Source organism: Oratosquilla oratoria, chromosome 22, assembly GCF_046742065.1.
Source record: "Oratosquilla oratoria isolate Oo_2021 chromosome 22, ASM4674206v1, whole genome shotgun sequence".
In the NCBI taxonomy this organism is placed as follows: domain Eukaryota; kingdom Metazoa; phylum Arthropoda; class Malacostraca; order Stomatopoda; family Squillidae; genus Oratosquilla; species Oratosquilla oratoria.
Genome location: NC_134798.1, coordinates 20,546,953 through 20,569,152, shown reverse-complemented (window position 1 = coordinate 20,569,152; position 22,200 = coordinate 20,546,953). Strand labels below are relative to the sequence as shown.

At 37.3% G+C, this 22,200-nt stretch overlaps 1 protein-coding gene across 5 annotated transcripts in view; it reads right to left on the bottom strand.

The window, feature by feature from the left end:
* Positions 1-22,200, bottom strand: part of LOC143037443 (nuclear envelope integral membrane protein-like) — a 190,199-nt gene that overhangs the window by 10,164 nt on the left and 157,835 nt on the right. For 3 of the 5 annotated variants that reach the window (XM_076205673.1, XM_076205674.1, XM_076205676.1), the window contains exons 7-9: positions 17,573-17,798; positions 14,892-15,053; positions 9,375-9,446 (exon numbers count right to left, since the gene is read on the bottom strand). In XM_076205673.1, coding sequence (XP_076061788.1) covers positions 9,375-9,446; positions 14,892-15,053; positions 17,573-17,798 — 460 coding nt within the window. The remainder of the gene's footprint in view (positions 1-9,374; positions 9,447-14,891; positions 15,054-17,572; positions 17,799-22,200) is intronic. The other 2 variants (XM_076205677.1, XM_076205678.1) reach the window with 1 other exon arrangement.

The window sequence follows — 22,200 nt, the reverse complement described above, 5'->3', positions numbered from 1 at the left end:
AAGGCATGTGCACACACACTTTAGATGCTGACATTGGTGTGAATGGAAGGCTAGTAAACAAGCTCCAAATCAGCACTTTTTTGACAATAACAAGGAAATGCCCAAGTTCTGTTAATTTACCTAGTTGTATTATACAGGAAGGGAGCTATGCTCGTGGTGACTTGATAGCTTCTAAAAGCTTTCCTCCTATTCCATATATCTGCAGTACCTCCCACAGTGCCTTCCTGTCTACCCTGTCATAAGCCTTTTCCAGATCCATAAAAGCCCAAAAAACATCCTTACCTTTTCCTATAGCTTTCTCACATATCTGTCTTACCACAAAAATCTGATCTACACAACCTCTACCTGTTCCTCACCAATACTCCCTCTCTTCCTCTCCTAATACTCTCAATCAACACTGTCCCATAAGCCTTCCCAACTACACTTAACAAGCTAATCCCTCTGAAACTACTATACTCATACTTGTCCCCCTTTTCCTTGTAAAGTGGAACTTTACAGGCACTCCTCCAGTCCTCCAGCACTCTACCCTCTCTTAAACAAACATTTAATAACCTCACCAGCCAGTCCACCATAACTGTACCAACTTTTTTCAGACATTCTGCATGATATCCATCCAGACTAGGTGCTTTACCTGCTCTCATCATCTTAACAACTGCCTTCACTTCATCTTGCTTTATTTCTCCTCCATTTTCTCACTCATCACGGTCATTTTTTTAGCACTTCCCACTGCAACTACCTTTCCCTCCCTATCCTTCTTCACATTTAGCCACTCCTTAAAATACTCTGCCCATCTTCCTTTTACTGTCTTCTCTTCCATTATCATCTCTGTAGTGTATTCAGATTAAAACAATGTTTAGGTTAATGGCAATATGCGCCTTTTGCTTTTGTTTTGTTGATGTTTTCGCACGTGCTTGGAGCGTCATGATGTAAACATAGACAGTATAATATAGACGGTGTTGTCGGAAGCATGCATTTAGTTTACCTTTACTAATGTATGGATATTTACAAAGAAACTGATTGGCACACACAAAAAACTAAGATACAACAATGGCAACGAGGATCAGTGTTTTTTCTGGTGGTTTAGACCAGAAAACACCTAGTGTGGGTACCACAGCTTCCTTCAATTTCATGCATCATGAAGCCTGGGTTTTGGGCTATGCTAAAGGTGACCACACTGAGTGTAGGTGCCTTTGCTTATATTGCTTCCTGTTACACAACACCGGACATCACTGGTTTGTTTGTTTGGTTGTTTGTTTTTCTCCTATTAGAGAGGAGAAAGGTTTACGATTACCTAAAGTTATCTGAGAGTTTTCTAGCCAAGAAGCTAGACCGGTGTTAACGATGGTATTTTCAGTCAAGATTGGACCGTTTAACCCTGGAGAAATCTCTTTTAATATCTACGTGGCTTTATTTGAAGCCCATGTAGCCACACAGGATATAACTGATGCTGGCAAGAAGAAAAATCAGCTGTTTGTGTGCATAGGCGCAAAAATGTTTGGAATTTTAGCAAACTTGACTGCACCAGACATGCCAACTACGAAGACATATGATGAGCTGATTGAATTAATGAAAAACCACTTCATTACAAAGCCATCATATCACCAAAGCTTGTGTTCTTTTCAACAATGGCATAAAATTGAAAAAGAAACTGTGAAAGAGCTCTATGCAGACCTGAAGAGACTGGGTAAGGATTGCAACTTTGGCACCACGTTTGATGCCAGGCTGTGAGACCAACTGTTTATGGTGATTGATAGTGAACCATACTTCAAATATCTACTTGCCGAAGACCTGAAACTAGAAGCATTGACATCTTCAACACTCCTAGAATGCATTCTGTCACTTGTAAAAGCTCACATGGGGGAAGGAGAGATGGCTAATTCCAGTTCATCAGGTACAACTGTGCACAAAGTGCATAGCAAGACTACATCAAAATGTAAGCATTGTGGTTTCCTGCATCCAAGTTCTGCTTGTAGGTTTAAAGAGTTGGAATGTCACTTTTGTGGTCGCCAGGGTCATTTAGAAAAAAATTGTAGATTTAAGCAAAATGATGCATACAAGCAAAACAGCTCTAAAAGTTTTAAGAATAGAAATGTAAAATCAGTTTCTGAACCTGAACCAGTGCATGAAGAACACCAGTGTAGTGCTTATAATGTTGTTGATAAAAGTATGCTGAAAGTTTCTTGTAATTGTATAAAATCTGTTAAACCAGAAATGTACAAGTTTGTGTTAAATGATAAATCTATACTTTTAGAGATAGATTCTGGTTCACTGTTAGGTGAAAATTGGATAAAAGTATTAAATGTTAAAATGACTCCATCTTCCAAAGAACTGACTGTTTATGGAGATCATCAAATATAGGTAAAAGGTCAAGTTGACCTTGTAGTGAGAATTAATAACTATAGTACACAGCACAGATTTTTTGTTTCTGATTCACACTAATGATTTATGTGGTAGAGATCTAATGAACAAAATAGGCATAAAGATCACATGTTTAGATGAAGCTTTGAAAGTGAACTCAGTAAATGAGATGAAGGTTTCTGATAAACCTAAACAACTTGTGGATAGTTATAAAATAAATGATGATTTACCTATTAAAGGAGTTGAAGCAAAAATATATATGAAAAAAGATGCTACTCCTAGATTCATCAAAGAAAGGCAAGTGCCATTAGTGCACAATGAGTTAGTTGATATTGCTGTACAAGAGCTTGCAGACAATGAAGTCATAGAACCAGTAGCTTATAGTGATTGGGGTTCACCCACTGTACCAGTTTTGAAAGATTCAGGAAAAATATGAATTTGTGCTGATATTAATCATTTAAATAGTCAAATTAATATTGAGAAATACCCATTACCTAAGCTTGATGAAATGTTGGCTAGGGTTGGAGATAATAAGGTATTCTGTAAGCTCGATTTGTGTAATGCATATTTGCAAATAAAGGTTTTTGAAGAAGACCAGAAATACCTTGTTATCTCAACTGAAAAGTGATTGTTTAAATACAAAAGATTGCCTTTTGGACTGGCATCAGTGCCAGAAATTTTTCAAAGGTACATATCGCAATTATTAAGTGGTATTGATGGTTTAATTATTTATTTAGATGACACCCTTATATGTGCCAAGTTAAGAGAAGACCAAAGTAAATTATATGTGCTAAGTCAAGAGAAAACCAAAGTAATAAAGTTAAGCTTGTTCTGAATAAATTGGCTGAAGCTAATGACAAGTTGAATCTGGAAATATGCGAGTTTAATATGACTGTAATTGATTTCCTTGTCTGTGATTTCTGGAGGCTTATCTCCATCACCAAATAAAGTTAAAGCTATCCTGGATGCTCCTGTACCAAAAAACTTGCATGAGCTACAGTCATTTATTTAATTAGTCACCCACTATAGTAGATTTATCCATAAGTTTTCTGAAATTTTGTCACCACTTTATGATTTAAAAAACAATGTCAAGCTTGTGTGGTCAAAACAGTGCCAAGTAGCTTATAATGTCATAAATGAAACTTTATGTAAATCTAATGTTTTATCATGTTTTACTGGAAAGTCAAAATTGATTCTAGAATGTGGTGCTTCTCCAGAAGGTATAGGTTAATTATTGATACAGGTTGAAAATAATGTTGAAAAACCTATTGTATTTGCTAGTAAAAAGCTTACTTCTGCTGAGAAAAATTACTCACAGACTGACTGGGAAGGGCTAGCACTAGTGTTTGGTGTCACAAAGTTTAAATACTATCTATTAGGTAGGAATTTTGAGTTGAGAACTGATCATAAACCACTGCTTGGATTGTTTGGAAAAAACAAAGCAGTTCCAATAAATTCAAATGCAAGATTAATCAGGTGGTCTGTTTTGTTGTCACAATATAGCTATGATCTTGTTCATAAAAGTGGTAAAAACAATGTAGTTGCTGATGCTTTGAGTAGGTTACCTATTGATGATTGTATCAATTCAGGTACACCAGCAGAATATGTGAAACTTATAGAAAATTTCAATGCTTTTAACTTTTCTTTTGAAACTGTGCAGAAAATGACAAAAGATCCTGTACTGAGTAAATTAATTTCTCTTGTAAAATTTGGATGGACTAACAATTCAGATGTTTGTAGAGAATATTCTCATGTTAATAATTATTTATCCATTCATAATGGTGTTGTTCTGTTTAAAAATAGTTATTGTTCCATCTGCCTTAAGAGCTAAAGTGTTAGAGCTACTGCATTCCAGTTATAATGGAATTGTGGCAATGAAAGCTGAAGCTAGAGAAAACATTTGATGGCCCAGGCTTTCTGATGATATTGAAGATTTTACAAAAAGTTGTAATGAATGTAATGTGAAATTTTGCTAGTAAGCCTTGGAGTAGGATTCACATTGATTATTGTGGACCAATAAAAAATAAGTATTTTTTTTAAATCTTAGTATATACTTATACTAAGTTTATTGATGTTCAATATACTTCAAGCATGACAAGTGCTAATACTATGGAATTGTTAAGGAAAAGCTTTGCTAATTTTGGTATTCCTGATGTCACTGTTTCTTATAATCCTGCTTATTTTGTTTCTGCTGATATCAAAGTTTTATGAGAGGAATGAAATAAAACTGATCAATCCAGCTCCATTTCACCCTGCATCCAATGGATTAAAAGTTTTAAACAGGGAATGCTAAAATATCAAAATGGATCAATTAACACAAGAGTAAGTAGCTTTCTGTATAACAGCAGGTGAACCATTCATTCAGGTACAAAAGAAAGCCCTGCAGAAATGATGTTTCACAGAAAATTTATCTCCCCTCTGGACATATGTAAAACAACTAAAACAAAGGAGGAAAAGAACATGCTAGTTGATAAGAAAAATGCTCTTGTGTAGAAAGCAGATTTGAAGTTGGGCAAGCAGTTTTTGCAAAAAAATATTCTAGAGGTGAACCTAGAGGTTACAGGTGCCAGAAAATATGTTGTAAAAGTGTTCACCGAAAGTGGAAATTTAATTTGGCGTAGACATTGTGATCAATTGAAAGCTAGATATACTATTGAAAATGAAAAATCACCAGTTTCTGCATCTTCTCTGTTTAATTGTCAAATTGAAAATTCATTTATTAAACCAAATACTAGCAGTAATGTTGGAAACGGTGAAACTGTAAATGACTGTGTTAACAGTGATACCATTTCACAACCTGCAGGTGCCACTGAAGTGCTTCCTAATAATAATATTGACAAACCTATTAATGAACCTTATGTTCCTACTGAGCCAGTATTGAAAAAGTCAAATAGGTCAGTGAAACCTATTCATTGAATCAATGCAATGTTTTTTATTTGGTGTAAACCAAAAAATAAGAGAGGATGAACATGTAGTGCATTCAGGTTAAAACAATGTTTAGGTTAATGGCAATATGCACCTTTTGCTTTTGTTTTGATGATGTTTTTGCATGCGCTTGGAGTGCCAGGATGTAAACATAGTATAATATAGACGGTGTTGTTGGAAGCATGTGTTTACTTTACCCTTACTAATGTATGGATATTTACAAAGAAACTGATTAGCACTCATGGAAAAACTAAGATACAACAATCTCTCCATCTGTACCTTTTACCTTTTCTTCTCTACTTGATTTGCCTTCTCTTCCTCTCTTAATTTCTTTCTAAAACATCTTTTTATTACTTTCAAATTTTCTGTCATACTCTTACCCTATTTCACGTCTGCTCTCCTCTTTGCCTCCTTTATTTTATGCTTTACTTCTCTCTTCTTTGTACCTCTCATATGATTCCCTCACCCTATTTTGTAGCCAATCTGTGAAAGCTCGCTTCTTCTCTTCTACAACCTTCTTTGCTTCCTCATCCCACCACTCACTACCCTTCCTTCTATTTCCTCCTGTCCTCCTTGTTCCACACACCATCTTTGCACACCTTGTGACTCCCTACTTGAACCATCCCCATTCCTAGTACTAATCTATCCTTCACTACCTCCCACTCTTCTCTCAGCTTCTTCTTGTAATCCTCCTTTTCTTTCCCATTTAAGCAGTTCACTACAAGCACCTCCGTACCTTTAGTCTTTTTCCTCTTTCTCCATCTATCCTCTACTCTCAACTTACCTTCCTCCAAAAAATGATCTGATATTCCCCCACTCTCTCCCCTTAGAACATGTACATCCTTAACTCTTTCTTCTATACTTCTATCTACCACTACATAGTCCATTAACACTCTATCTACCACCCTCTCCCATGTGTACTTATGCTTGACTTTCTTCTGAAACACTGTATTTGCTATCATCACCACTCTAGACACATCTCCACCATCAACTCTCCACTATGATTCTTTCCTGGAACTCCACATTTCCCAACCACTCTGTCTATTGGTTCATTTCCTACCCTAGCATTAAGGTCTCCCAATACTACTACATTGACATTTCTCCCTAATCCCTATATGAGCTCATTTAAATCTATCCAAAAAGCCTACCTTTCTTCTACACTCTTCTCACTATGAGGCCCATATGCACTTACAAAACCCACATCTCCTTTCCTAGTTTCACCTTTATCCACATTACCCTTGAAGAAACCTCCTTCCATTCCACTACACACTTACCTATCACTTCACTTACTTGTATAGCCACCCCTTCTCTCCCTTGCCCTCTCTTCACTCCTAAGAACCTCCCTACTACACTCCCAAACTCACACTCGCCCCTCCCTCTAAACTTAGTTTCACTCACAGCCAACACATCCATCTTTCTTCTCACAACATACTGCCTATCTCTTCCCTTTTACTCTCATCTGTACTATATCCATGCACATTAAAAGACCCAAACCTTACGGTACTGGTTGGAAAACTCCTAGACCCTCTTATGCCTTTACTTTTTTTTGGAATGTCCCCTGTGGGGCTACAGAGAGGAGGATGGTTAGTCCTAATCTCTGTCCTGTTTTTCTCGCCTCTTACGAATCAAGTGGGAATACTTAGTGGCAGTATTCTCTCCCCCACCACAGGGTAGGCAAAAATAAGTAAATCTATTAATATACCAAGGGCTACCACCCTTATATGGGGGAAGAAGCCCTTAATATATATATAGTTATTTTTTTTGTCAGTTGGTTGAGTTTGTATTGTAGTGGGATGAATGTGTACGGCCAAGGGCTTTTTCACAGAACTGTGCCTATAATTTTCAAATGCTGTTCTATGAGAAGATTTTGGTTTTAGTGTGTAGATGTTCTACTGTGATCATTCTGGTGTATTCTGTTATTATTCTTAATGTTTTGTTTAGCATAATTTGTATGGTGTCTATGTTTTTCTTGACTGTTGGAAACCACAACAGGCAGGTGTAGTCAAGTAAGGTGCTTAACCTCTTCTATATGATGATGCCTATGTAGGTGTCATGAGGAGTGAGTGGGGATATGAAGATGCTGGTGTCAGTGTCTTGATTACAATTATATCTATTTTGTAGTTGTAGCTGAGTTACCCTCAAATTCTGTGAACTGGCTTGATCACATTTTCTGTGTTTATTATTACTCAGTGAAAGAGATTGAGTAATAGAGCAGTGACTTTATATTTTATAATGCGAGTATTGTGATGCATCAATCATCCTACCTCAGGCATCTGATTCTGTGCACAAGAATTTGACTGGTATTGAAGGGGTTAATGCTTTGTTTAGAGTAATTTGTTGTCTATGTTTACTTGATTGTTGGAAACCATAACAGGGAGGTGTAGTCAAGTAAGGTGCTTAAGAACTATTTGTAAACTCTGTTTAGTTTCCTTCTGCTGTCCAATTTCTGTGTTTTCTACTGATGTTAGTATTTTTTTTTTTTTTTTTTTTTTTTTTACTTTGAAGTGTGGGCTGGAGGCCATGTGAATATCAACTGTGAGGCCAATGATTTTTGGGTTCTTGTACAAAGATAGGAATGGATTAATCAATTTTACCATTGGATGTTTCTTTGATTCTTGGCTCTCTGGGATGAATAATCTCTGATGATTTCTAAGGGGAGACTACCACTCTATTTTGTCTTCACTAAAGTTTTAATTTGTCTATGTATATTTGGGTGTTCTTAGCAACTAATCTGTAGTTGCTGTGCTGGGATATTATTGTTAGGTCATCAGCACAGGTGAGTGGTTTGATGTTATGCACTGGACTTAGTGTGGGGAGATTATTTGTGAAGAGGTTGAATAGTGCAGGTGAGAGTATTTCTCCTTGAGGGACTCAATTGTACACTCTCTTTTATTCCAGGTAGTTGGTTGTTTTTGGGATATCCTGCATTCACTTTCCACTAAGACCTCTGTTACCCACTTGTTGTTGTTGTTGTAGTGGATGTCTGTTTCAATTATCTTTTCATGGTATGTGTAGGGGATTTTGTTGAATGTCTTATGTTTATTGCAGTAAAGAAAGATTAGTAAAAGAGGTGCAGAAGGCAGAGGTTGATGGAGTGAACATGAGGGGGCGACCAAGGATGAGATGAATGGATGGGGTAAAAGGGGCATTGGGAAAGAGGTGAATGTCTGTTGAGGAAGGAAGGGGAAGACAGAAGATAGAGGTAAGTGGAGAATGGTTGTGTATGGATGATGCTGTGATGCATGGGAATTGATGGAGGATGGGGTGGTGAAAGAGTATGTGTGAACAATATTTTAACGCAGCCCGAAGGGATTTCTCCCCTTCTTCTCTTTTTCTGTGTGAGGGGACAGAGAGGGGGATTGCCAATTAAATGAAGTGGCCTTGCTGTGGATGTGTCGTATCTTGCTGCACTGCTTCTGATCCAAGGCAGTGGGCAAGATGCAGGGAGGAACCAAGAAAAGAGGTAGGAAGGGGTGGTGAATGGGAGTGGAGTGTGTGGGGATGAAATGGGTGGTAGTGGATTAATGCTTTTGACTTTGGCTACCTCCTTTGTAAGGGGGAAAAAGTCATTGGTATATGTATGTATAACTGGCATCAATAAGATGGGCCTTTTCATGATAACACTGACTTCAAAGAGGAAACAGGGGCCTACAGGACAACCAAGAGTTCCAACATAAACCCAGGTATATCGAGGGAAGAAATCACCTCAATCCTATACCTTTACCTGGAGGTGTAGCCCTGATGGGCTGATACCTGGTCTCTGGAACAAGCCCAGACATTTCAAGAAAATTGAGGCAATAAATGAATTAAAAAGAAAGAAAAAAGAATATAAGAAGGAAAAACAAATACTGATGAAGCTTGTGTCAAAATTTGAATTACTTTGTGTAAAAATCTAAGTGATGAAGTCAAACAACAGCCCAACATGTCTGAATCACTGACAGAAATTTATATCACACAATATCACTGTAGATTTTGATTACAAGTGTACTGAAGGCTGACCTTCCTTTCATTTCTAATAAAAGTCAACAAATAATTCATACAAATATTTTGAAATATAGCTTCATCAATAATCAAAGCCATGGGAGGCCTACCTTTCCTTCTGTTCGGTTTGTCTAGTTCGTCTCCTATTCTTGTAAGGATGTTTTGCCACAAACTCAACATACCTGAGGAAGCATATACAATTACTCACTTGGCAGGGACCAATCATGGGTACTTGTATGTGGTAGTCCTGTAAGATGGACAGGAATGCTACCCATTTTCAAAACCCATAAACTTCCTTATCTCCATCAGAAGGTGGCCTAAGGGGCTAGCATTTGGTCTCTGGACTGAGCACAAGATCTCTATTTATCAAACTGATCTGTATTTCTTAACATTTTTCACATATAGAGAGCTGACATCTGACAACTACTCTCCTCTCCCTACCACTTTGAGCCTGTGAGGTAGAAACAGCCCCACAGTGATGCAATACAGACAACAGTCCCAAGTTTCTTCCCAGAGCGATCTATGGGATATTCAAAGGACCATTGCCAGCCACTGTGGGGCTGTGGGTTTTCCACTTGGTGAAACTCAAGGCAACAATTGATTGATTGATTGTCTCACTTGGCACCTCAGCTGCTCATCTGCAAATGTTCATAACCCATTGACATTGAGGACTGAGTAACATCTTCACACATGCAAGTACTGATATTTGAATGTTCATCCCTGTGGCACTAATACTTTACAAACCCAAAAGCTCACCCAGCATTGCACATTAAAAGTAAACTAAACTTTATCACCTGGAACATTCTGGGGAATGAAATCAGTAGAATGTAATCATTAATACATACATATACCAAAGGCTTAAAATCCACTCCCACCCTTTCCATCCCCAACATACTCCACTCCCATTTACCCTCTCTCCCTCTTATTTTGGCTCTTCCTGGATGACGGGTCATCTCTGCATCTTGTCCACTGCCCTGGGTCAGAGGCAGTGTAGCAAGCCACAGCACATCCACAGTAAGGCAGCTTCATTTAATCGGCAACCCCCCTCTCCATTCCCTCATGCAGAAAAACAGACAATGGAAAAAAATGCCTTTGGGCTGTGTCAAATTATTATTCATACATACTCCCTCACCCCCCAACCACATCCTTCCATACATCACAGCATCATCCATACACAACCATTCTCCATTCACCCCTATCTTCTGTCTTCTCCTGTCCTTCCTCAACAGACATTCCCCTCTTTTCCAATGCCCATTTTACCCCATCCATCCTTCTCATCCTTGGTCACCCCCTCATGTTAACTCCTTCCACCTCTGCCTTCCACACCTCTTTTACTAATCTTTCTTCATTCGTTCTTTCCATGTGTCCAAACCATCCCAATACTCTCCCCTCATGTTCACTCCTTCCACACCTCTTTTACTAATCTTTCTTCATTCATTTTTTCCATGTGCACCATGCCACACTGCTAAACTCATTAAAGAATAGTTTGCATTCTGTGATGTGGAGTATATAAAAGATTGGCCAGGTAATTCACCTGATTGAGAACCTCTGGGCACTCATGAAAGAAAAGTTACGTGAGTGCAACACTTCATCAATCCCCATGCTTGAGGTAGCCATCAAGGATATTTGGAAGAATATAGATCCTGTGTGGCTTCAAAATCTTGCAGCATCTGTCCCTAAATATCTCCAAGAATGTATCAAGAGAAAGGGGTGTCCAACAAAGTGGTAGAGAGCTGGTAAGTACCTGATAATGTAGGTTATTTGAGGAAATTTATTATGTATTTCTATTCTGGCGCCTAAGTTTTTGTCCCCCACTGTACTTGATTTGCCTCCTCTTCCTCTCTTAATTTCTTTCCAAAACATCTTTTTATTACTTTCAACATTTTCTGTCATACTCTTACCCCATTTCACATCTGCTCTCCTCTTTGCCTCCTTTATCTTATGCTCTACTTCTCTCTTTTTTTGTACCTCTCATATGATTCTCTCATCCTATTTTGTAACCAATCTGTGAATGCTTGCTTATTTTCTTCTACAACCTTCTTTGCTTCCATATTCCACCACTCACTACCCTTCCTTCTATTTCCTCCCATCCTCCTTGTTCCACACACTATCACTCCACACCTTGTGACTCCCTCCTTGAACCATCCCCATTCCTCCTCCACTCCTAGTTCTACTCTATCCTTCACTCCCTCCCTCTCCTCCCTCAGTTTCTTCTTGTACTCCTCCTTTTCTTTCTCATTTAAGTAATTTATTCTAAGCACCTCCCTACCTTCTGTCCTTTTCCTATTTCTCCATCTATCCTCCACTCTCAACTTATCTTACACCAAAAAATGGTCTGATATTCCCCCACTCTCTCCCCTTAGAACATGTACATCCAAAACTCTTCCTACTATTCTCCTGGTCACCACATAGTTCATTAATGCACTATCTACCACCCTTCCATCCACCACCCTCTCCCATGTGTACTTATGCTTGACTTTCTTCCTAAACACTGTATTTGCTATCATCAGCTCTATATACACATCACCAACTCTCCACTACGCTTTTTCCCTGGAATTCCACACTTCCCAACTACTCTGTCTACTGGTTCATTTCCTACCCTAGCATTAAGGTCTCGCAATATCACTACATTGACATTTCTCCCTAAACCCATGCACTCATTTAAATCTATCCAAAAAGTTTCCCTTACCTCTACACTCTTCTCACTACCTGGCCCATATGCACCTACAAAAACTCACAAGACGCTGATGTTGGCATGAATGGAAGGCTAGCAGCGAGCTCCAAATCAGCATTTTTCCGCTAAGAACAAGGAAACGACTAAGTTGTGTTTACAAAAGAGAAATTGTGTGGAAGGAAAAGATAAAAGGAAAAATGAACCAATGAGGAGAGGATTGGACATGAGCAGAGTTGAGTCACCACTGGGGGTGATAAAAAAAAAAAAAAAAAAAAAAAAAAAATCTTGTATGAAAACAGTGCTTTTACAGGGTTTAGAAGAGAAAGAGGACTATTAGATAAAGGTTTAGATATAGAAAGAGAAACAATGTACTAAGAAATCGGGATATTAATGACATGGAGGAACTAATAGATTTAAAAATTCATTATAGAGCAATGCACAGAGATACAAAAAGCTAATGAAGAGATGAACAGAGAGCTTAATGATCTAAAAAATTAATTAAATATGGTCAGGAGTGATAACAAAAGAATGAAAAATGAAGATTAAAAAAGAGATCAAAGAACAAATACAAGCAGTGACTGAAAAAGTTGGTGAATCAGTTAAGGAGACAGATCTCCTAGAAATAAAAAAAACAATGGAAACAAGAACAAGAAAATCAGAAAATAACATTTAAAGAAATACTAAAGCAGGTAGAGGAAAATGCCAAAGAAACAGTAAAGTAATTAAAGAAAAGGAAAACTGGGTAAGACACATAGTGGATAAAAAAGTGCATTGTAGTTTATGGTATTAAAGAAAAAGATAATGTATACAAATACCAAAGAGAAAAAGAAGAGAAAGAAATTGCATGGGCTATTCTGAAAAAGGCTCACAAGGAGGGACAGGAATTGAACAAAGAGATTGATGAAGTGCATAGGATGGTACAATAGAGAAAAACACTATAGGCCATTAAATAACAAACTAAGGTCTCAAATGATAGCTGAAGAGGTACTATCAAAAGTGGCAAAGCTGGCAAATAGTGAAACTTACAAAAATGTATGGATAAAAAAGGAAATGAGTGATGAGGAAAAAGATAAAGAAAAGACATTTACAAATGAAGCAAATGAAGAACAATGAGAGAAGAACGGAAACTGAAAAGAATGAGTTTTTTTTGGAGAGTACTGGACCTCAGGCTGAGAAAATGGTACATCAGAAAAAGGAAACATAAAACAAAAAAGAAAAGAATAAATTAAAAATAACATATACTAACACAGATGGTTGGTAAGATTTCAGGACTAAAGGAGTTAAATGACTATCTGTCAATAGAGAAACCAGACATAATGGGAATTATGGAGACAAAATTAAAAGGTCCACTACCATTAAATACTGTGGGACAAGGTCTTTACAACCATTGGGCAAAAAATATAATGGAGAAACAGGGTGGAGTCATGATTTTAACTAAGAAAGGTTTAAATGTGACAAAGATAACAGAAGGAAAAAAATAATGTGGAATTGATTATGATTAAAGTTGAAAACAGATGGACTTATCGCCGTTGTCATACCTGAATGGAATCACCAGTGACGGTGATGTTGATCAAATAATTCCAACTGTCGTCCCTGGATTCAAACCTGGCAGTTAGCAGTCGACTTAGTTCCTTGGGAAGTAGATTAACTTCCAGGTTGGTGAATTCTATAGGGTCAGTAGCTTAGTCGGTAAGGTGATGGCAGTAAGATTTCACGAGCCCAGGTTTGAATCTGGGGACGACAGTTGGAATTATTTGATCGACATCACCGTCACTGGTGATTCCATTCAGGTATGACAACGGCGATAAGTCCATCAAGGAAACGTACCAGTCGTAACCGCTAGCTAAGAGCCCTGGTTCACCGTAAAATAATAAGTACTGACAGCAGTTAGCAGTCGACTTAGTTCCTTGGGAAGTAGATTAACTTCCAGGTTTGTAAATTTTGTAGGGTCAGTAGCTCAATTGGTAAGGCGATGGCAGTGAAATTTCACAAGCCCATGTTCGAATCCGGGGACAACAGTCAGAATTATTCTATATATATAAATCCTTCATGCACTACTTTTTAATTCTCAAAGTCAATTCAAACCAGATGAGTATTATTTTACACAAAATGAATATCACTTACATCATACATCACACATACATATACTAAAGGCTTTTTTCCTCCTTATAAGGGAGGTAGCCAAAAAACAAAGGCATAAAAACCACTCCCACCCATTCCATCCCTATCATACTTCACTCCCCTCCACCCTCTCTCTCATCTTAGCACCTCCTGGATGACGGGTCATCCATGCATCTCGCCCACTGCCCTGGGTCAGAAGCAGTGTCGCAAGACACATCATATCCACAGCAAGGCCACTTCATTAAATCGGCAACCTCCCTGTCCCCTCATGCAGAAAAGGAGAAGACGGGGAGAAATCCATTTGGGCTGCACCAAATTATTTCTCACACATACTCTCTCACCCCCCCCCCATCCCCCATCCATTCTACCTCATGCATCACACCATCATCCATATACAACCATTCTCTATTCACCCCTATCTTCTATCCTCTCCTGTCCTTCCTCAACAGACATTCCCCTCTTTCCCAAAGTCCTATCCATCTCATCCTAGGTCGACCCCTAATGTTCACTCCTTTCACACCTCTTTTACTAGTCTTTCTTCACTCATTCTTTCCATTTGTCCAAACCATCCCAATACTCTTTCATCTTTCCACCCCCATTCTCACTCTATCCAGCCTAGTAACCCCTATCATACTTCTCAGACACCTCATCTCAAACACATTCAAACTCATTCTCTCTTCCTTACATCAAATTATATGTAGTAGAAAAATTAATTCAAATCACAACAAAATCATCATTATGACAATGGTTTATGAATGGAAATATTTCATGCACCAAAGTTTAAATCTGTGTTAAAGCTTTCAAACTATTATCAACTAGAACTTTGTCATACCTTTGTGGAGTTTGAAGCTTGGACATCATCTTCCATGCATTGCATTCTGGAGAGTGACAGTATTTGCGCAAATCCTTTAATGCCTTTCGTGTCTCTTCAGTGCCTTGTTGGATATATTCCTCCTCAGTTAATAGCCGAACCTTTGGAGGGAATCTACGTCGCCTATGGAGAAATGGAAAAAGAGAAAAATACAGATGATAAGTTTATACCTGGGTTTGGCATGTTATGGTCACTGTTTAGTAAATCATTTTCACTTTACCCTCACCATCCTAAGTCAAAGCATAACTTTCTCATATAAAACCAGAGAAACTAAACTATCATGAACTGTACTACAATTGAAATGATTACTATTCAAACACAGATAAGGAATATAACTTACATTACAATAACTCATAAACCACCCACCACATCAGGCCCAGCAGGGATACATCCCTCAACTCCAACCTCTTAACTCACTAGCAAACTATATGTGTATTGAGAGGTGAAATGAACACATACCACCCAATTTACACTCACAGAAATCCAAATCTCCCATCCCAGTTTTACCTTCACCCAGATTAGCCTTGAAGACACTTCCCTCTATTCCACCATGTGGTTTCCTATCTCATCACTTACCAGCAGAGCCACTCCTTCCTTCCCTTGCCCCCTCATCACTCCTGACACACTTCGCACCACGCTCCCAAACTTCAATCACCCCTCCCCTTCAATTTACATTCATTTAATGCTAACACATCCATCTTCCTTCTCACAAATATACTGCTTATCTCTTCCCTTTTACTCTCATCTATACCACAACCATGTACATTTCATGACACAAATTTTAGGGTTCTTGTTGAAGTTGGCCCAAACCCCCTTATGCCTTGACTTCTTGTAGGATGAACATACAGACAGCAGTGTCCTTAAACTTTTTGATCCAATGATGCCTACGTAGGCATCATGAGGTGTGAGCGAGTATATGAGGATACTGGTGTTAACATCTTGATTATATTTTGTAGTTGTAGCTGATTGACCTCTGAATTCTGTGAACTGGTTTGATCATGTTTTCTGTGTTTATTATTATTCAGAGTGAAAGAAAATGAGTAATACAGCAGTGACTTCATATTTCATAATGTAAGTAGTGTGATGCATTATACGTTAGGCATCTGATGATGCACCTGATAATTGGACTCATACTGAAAAGGTTAATCCCATCACTCTGTCCCATTTGTTACCTTTTAGACTTGCCTGAGAATCATATTGGCAGAATTTCCCCCACCATAACAGGAGATAAGAAGAGGAAGAGTCACAAGAAGTTTCAAGGGGAACATTATATAAGAGGGACAGTAATAGCACAAAAGCAACATAATTCCTTTATGAGTAGAGATTCAACTCTGACATTGAAAAATGATGTGTGGCTCCAGTCTTTAGGAGCACCCAAAAAGTCCCTAAACCGTTGGTTTCATACTACCATGCATCACTATTGCATGATAATGTGGAGTCAATACCCCCATGTGTGTGTGGATATATATATATATATATATATGCTAGTAAGAACAAGGGTACGTGTGTTCACTTATGCAAAGTAGACCACTTGGAAAAAGAAACTAACGAAGCAGAGTGCTTTCGTATATTACATCTTCAGTGCACTGAAGATGTAATATACGAAAGCGCTCTGCTTCATTAGTTTATTTTTCCAAGTGGTCTACTTTGCATATATATATATATATATATATATATATACACATATATATATATATATATATATATCAGGCGCGGATATAAGGGGGGGGCCCAGGGGGCCCGGGCCCCCCCCTTTTGGCTTTGGCCCTTTGGCCCGATTTCATTTCAGTTCACTATTTCATTTTTATAATCCATGTTTAATCCATGTTATAATCCATTTTTATTATCATTGTATCATTTATGAAAGTTATGGAAAGTTCTGGAAGGTTCGATAACATCTTGATTTCCGCTGACTGCGCTAATCCGCCTATATAAGTGACCGCTGCGTTCGACTCTCTCTCTCTCTGTTGGTATCTGCCGCATTGAATGGTTTTGCTGTTTGGTTAAATATATGAAAGGTTTATCGCTGGAACTCACTACATTGGTGCCCCGTGTGAGGATTTTATTGTACGATTTTGTTACGGTCGTTTTTGTAGTTGTTTTTTGATTTGTCTGATTTCGTCTCATTGAGTTTTGTGGTTTTTCTGGTCTCTCGTGGCTGTTCGATTTTTTATTTGGATAATTCGACTTTGGAAATTTAAGGATTTGAATTCATTGATTTGTTAGCAGATGGTTATGCCCATTAATTTAGGTAAGTTCGCCTGTTATTAACAAATACGAATCCGGTTAGTGGTGAAACGGTAATGCTAATGATGGTTAAACAACCGAAAATTCTGCCGTCGGGCCCCCCCCAAACTTTGTTCCTAGATCCGCGCCTGTTGATGGCCTCTTCCAGTGACAGCATATGGCCAAGCTGCTCTCCCATTTTTATGTACTATCCCTGAGCAAAACTGTAAATCAAACCCATGTAAACTGAGGGTCCAGTTCTCATAAAATTGACTATACTTTTTACTTCACATATTACATGCAACAAATAATGCTTCCTCAACCTTACAACTTTATATCACTGGGAAAACATTCAGTTCACTTAAAATTTGATAAAACTCTAAATCAAATATCAAACAAACTCATTATGTTCTTACCAAATGGTTGCTGCCTTGGCTTTGACTTTGCTAGGAATGTTGTGGTATGTAAAAATGACAATATTGATACCAAGGGTAGCTTCACGGTAGTGACTACTGAGAAAGATAGCCACAAGTGCAACTGACTGCATGCTCCACTTGACTAAATTGATGGATCTTCTGTCATTCAGGGGACCATAGCGGTAAACAATGGCAAAACTAATCAGGCCAGCAAGGATGATGTACCCTAGGTAAGATAAAAAGATAAATATTAAGAAAACTCTCATAATCCATTACATGAAATTTGTTGCCTTATTCAAATTATGACTACATGCAGTTATCATAAAACACATCCCAAATCTTTCAAGTTAAACATCACTGACCTTTCATCAGTCTCATATTTGACTTCAGTATATGCCCAAGTCAGTGTATCAATGACAAGTTTTACCTTAATTTGAAGCAAAGCTTTCTATTACAGCTTACAAGTATTTACCTATTGTAGTATACAGGAGGGAACAATGCTCAAGTGGTCCTGTCTCTTACTCTTCAATTCATTGTACCTAGACTCAAATTAATGCATGATTCAAACTTGGTCTACATCCTCATTTTCCAATTATCATACTTAGATTTGTACTCATGTTTGGTTGATACTCCAAGTATTTATGCATCTGTATGAAAAACTGCATTTCTTCACACCATTTAGACATTTTCTCTTTCTCAATCTGTTCTCATGAAATCCTCCTATCCATAATCAAGAGATCCCTTCTGTCAATATAGTCTATCCCCTTTAATGACCTGACTACTGTAATTATATCATCTCTTTAACCCATATGTTGTCGGGTGAATGTTGTATATACTCCCTCCTCTAGCATCGGAGCCAAAATGGATTTTTTTTTTATTGTTTAAATCAACTCAGAATGATGTAAAACCAACAAATCTTGCTTATTTTGATTCACCTTAGCCTAGAACTGGAGAAACTGGGTTGATTTTGTCGAGATTTGCGTGTGAAATTTTGCCAGAATAACCAGACTTTCTTTCGCTTCTCATGTGGGTTGAGCAAGGTCACATTTTTTCTAGGAAGCTTTGTTAGAATTTCAGAGTGAAGGACTTTGATATTTATGTGTTTCAAGTCAATGTACAGTCACCCATAATAGCCTGAAACTTACGGAAAATGTGTTTTTGTGGATTTTTGGGGGGCAAATGTTTATCACTTTGTTATGCGGTAAATTGATTTTTTGGTATATTCTTTTTTATATTTTCATAGAGGATAGTTGATTGTGGGATTTCTTATTATTTTGGTAAATGTTTTAGTAAGCATCCATCATGCCATTATTGCCCGGCCACATTTTGTATTACATATTTATGAAAATTGGCAGTGCGAAATTGCCAGTTCTATATATCTGTATACATACTAAATAGCACTTGCCTAACTGTCAAAATACAACTTCACCTCCTCATACTTTGTTTCATACACCAGAATTGCCTAAATTACATCCTAAAGGCCGATTTTATACCCCAAGCTACCCCCGAAAAATTGCTGCCAGGGTTGCCAGTTTTGTCAATAAATAAATAAAATTATGTGCCTTTTATAGCTAATGAATAGGGCTACTTGGTCATTACCATAGATTTGACCCTCAACATAATGCCTATTTTTGGTGAATTTTGTAAATTACAGCATACAACGTATGCTGCTGATGCTCAACCCAGTAAACAATTGTGGCATACGACTTATGGCGTTGACACTGTAGGGATTAAATGTTGACAGACACAGTACTTAGTTTTTCCTCATATGGTTTATTTGCCAGGCTGGGAGCTAGTCTGGATGCTGCCCTTTGTATTCTGCCTATCTTGCTTATATCCTTCATTCTATGTAGGGACCACACCACTGACACATATATCTTGAATAGATCAGGGTTTCTAATTTTTTTCCCATCATATCTTCATTCATATAGTGAAATGCCACTTTGATTTTCTGCAGCAGTTCATATGTCTCTCCCACAATCCTGCTGGTTGTATTTACCTAGTTGTATTATACAGTAAGAGACCCATCTTTGTATCTTTCAGAATCTAGTTTGTTCTTAAATTCTTGTATAGTTTTTGCGCACACTGTTGCCTCATCCAATTTGTTTCAGATATCTACCACTCTGTGTGGGAACTATTCTTTTTCAGATCTCTTCTATGACTATCCTTTCTGAGTTTCTTTTCATGTCTTGTTTTTCTCTTATCCCACTTTAATAAATCTTCTGTTAAGGATTTCCATCCCTTTCATAATTCTGTAAATTGTAAGTGCATATGGGCCTGAAATTCTGTAAATTGAAGGTTTCTCTATTTTGTTGATATGCTTGTCAGGAGACATGTCTTTGCTCATAATTACTCCTAGGTCCCTTTCTGAGCTAACTTTTTTTAACTTCTTTGTGCCAATTTCATATTGCCTTGATATTCTATTTTTACTTTTTCCAAACTCCATTATACTACATTTCTTGATGTTAAAGCTCACTTCACACTTTTGACTCCATTCCCAGACTTTATCCAGGTCTCTCTGTAGTGATTCACAATCTTCCTCTGTACTTACTTTCTTTAGTAGTTTTGCATCATCTGCAAAAAAAGTTCAAATAACATTCCACACCTTCATCCATGTCATTTATATATATGGCAAACATTATCGGAGCCAATACAGAACCTTGTGGGGCTCCACTTATCATTTCTTTCCAGGTCAATTTTTTGTCCCGTTCAAGAAATCTTTCATCCATTCCAATACTCCCCTTGTACACCTATTATTTGTATTTTTCTTAGTAGCTTTTTGTGTGGTACTTTATCAAATGGTTTTTGTAAATCTAGGAAAGCACAATCAGCCCATCCGTCCCTTTCTTGCATTATTTCTGTTAGCCTCGAGTAAAAGCAAATCAAGTTAGTTGCACTTGATCTTCTGTGTTTAAAGCAAAATTGTTTTGGATTCAGTATATTATTTTCTTCCAGATGTTTAATCCATCGACTTTTGATAACTTTTTCACATATTTTTGCTATTGTGCTTGTTAAGGAGACCAGTCTATAGTTAGTTGGATTTTTCTTGTCACCCCCCCTTTTATATATTGGTACAATATTTGCATTTTTCCAATCTTGTGGTACCTTTCCTTGAATGAGTAATCAATTATCTTATATATTTTGTCCATTAGTTCATCTATAATTTCTTTTAATATCCAATTTGCAATTACATCCAGCCTGTGTGATTTTCTGACATTAAGGTTTATTATTTTTCCTTCTGTGTCACAGTTATTTCTTTCATTGGGAGGATCTTTCTATCCTTCATCCTAATTTTGTGTACTTTCAATTCTGAGTACAGATTTAAAATGTTTGTTCATAATTTCAGCCATTTCTACATCTTCTATATATTCATCATTCCCTTGAAGCAATTTCATTATTTCTTTTAGTTTACCATTCACATACCTGTAAAATAGTTTAGGTTGGTCCTTGCATTTTTCTAACATGTCTTTTTCATAGAAAATTTTCCCACAGAGTGCTGGATACCTGGAGTAAATTAGACAAGGAAACAGTGTGTGAAACACTATTCGAGATTTTAAGAAAAAACTTGATTCTGAAAGATACAAAGACAGGTCACCATGAGCATAGCTCCCGTCCCATAAAATACAACTAGGTAAATATGGACCTTTCCTTCAGAAAATCTTTCACCTATTTGAGTAATTTGACTATCCTCCAATATGTTCCAATTTCTACAAAAGATGTTTGTGAGGTACTTTACCAAAAGACTTCTTTCTGTGTCACCATTATTTCTTTCATTTCAGGGGATCTTTCTTGGTCCTTCATCCCAAATTTGTGAGGTTTCAATTGTAAATACAGACTTAAAATGCCTGATCATAACTTCAGCCATTTCTACATCATCTATATATTCTTTATTTCCTTTGCAGTTTCACTATTTCATGTTTGTCTTTTAGTTTAATATTTACATATCTGTAAAATAGTTTAGGTTGGTCTTTGCATTTATCTATTATATCTTTTTTGTAGTTTCTTTTTTCGTCCCTGCGTATATCTACATATTCGTTTCTCAGTATGTTTGCCATTTGGTCTTTTTTTTTTTTTTTTTTTTTTCTCCCATCTTTTCCAGGCTTTGTCTCTTCTATCTTTAGCATCACTACACTTTTTGTTATACCATCATTTTATGTAGACCCCCCCCTTTTTTTTTTTGTATATATTTATATGTTTCCTCGTATTTTTATTTAAATATGTTCCATTTCTCTTCCATCTTTGCTTCATTTGAAAATTTTTCCCAGTTAACGTTTTGATTTTTCCCCCCCCCAAGTTTTACAAAGTCTGTTTTGTTATACATTAATCTTCCTTTTCTATGTTTCTCATTTCTTCTCACATCATTTTGTTCTTTAAGTTCGAACTCTATTAGTATGTGGTTACTCTTCCCAATTGGTGTCTTGTAATTAATTTTGTTCATGATTTCAGGCTCAGATGTGAATATTAAGTCTAGTCTCGACAGTTCTTCATTGTTTCTGTATCTGGTATTTTCTTTGACCCATTGAGTCAATGCATATTCAATGGTCATATCCAGTAGAGTGTTGCCCCAGAGTTCCTCTCCAGTTTTTATTGTAATTTCTTTCTAATTTATTTCTTTTGCTTTAAAGTCA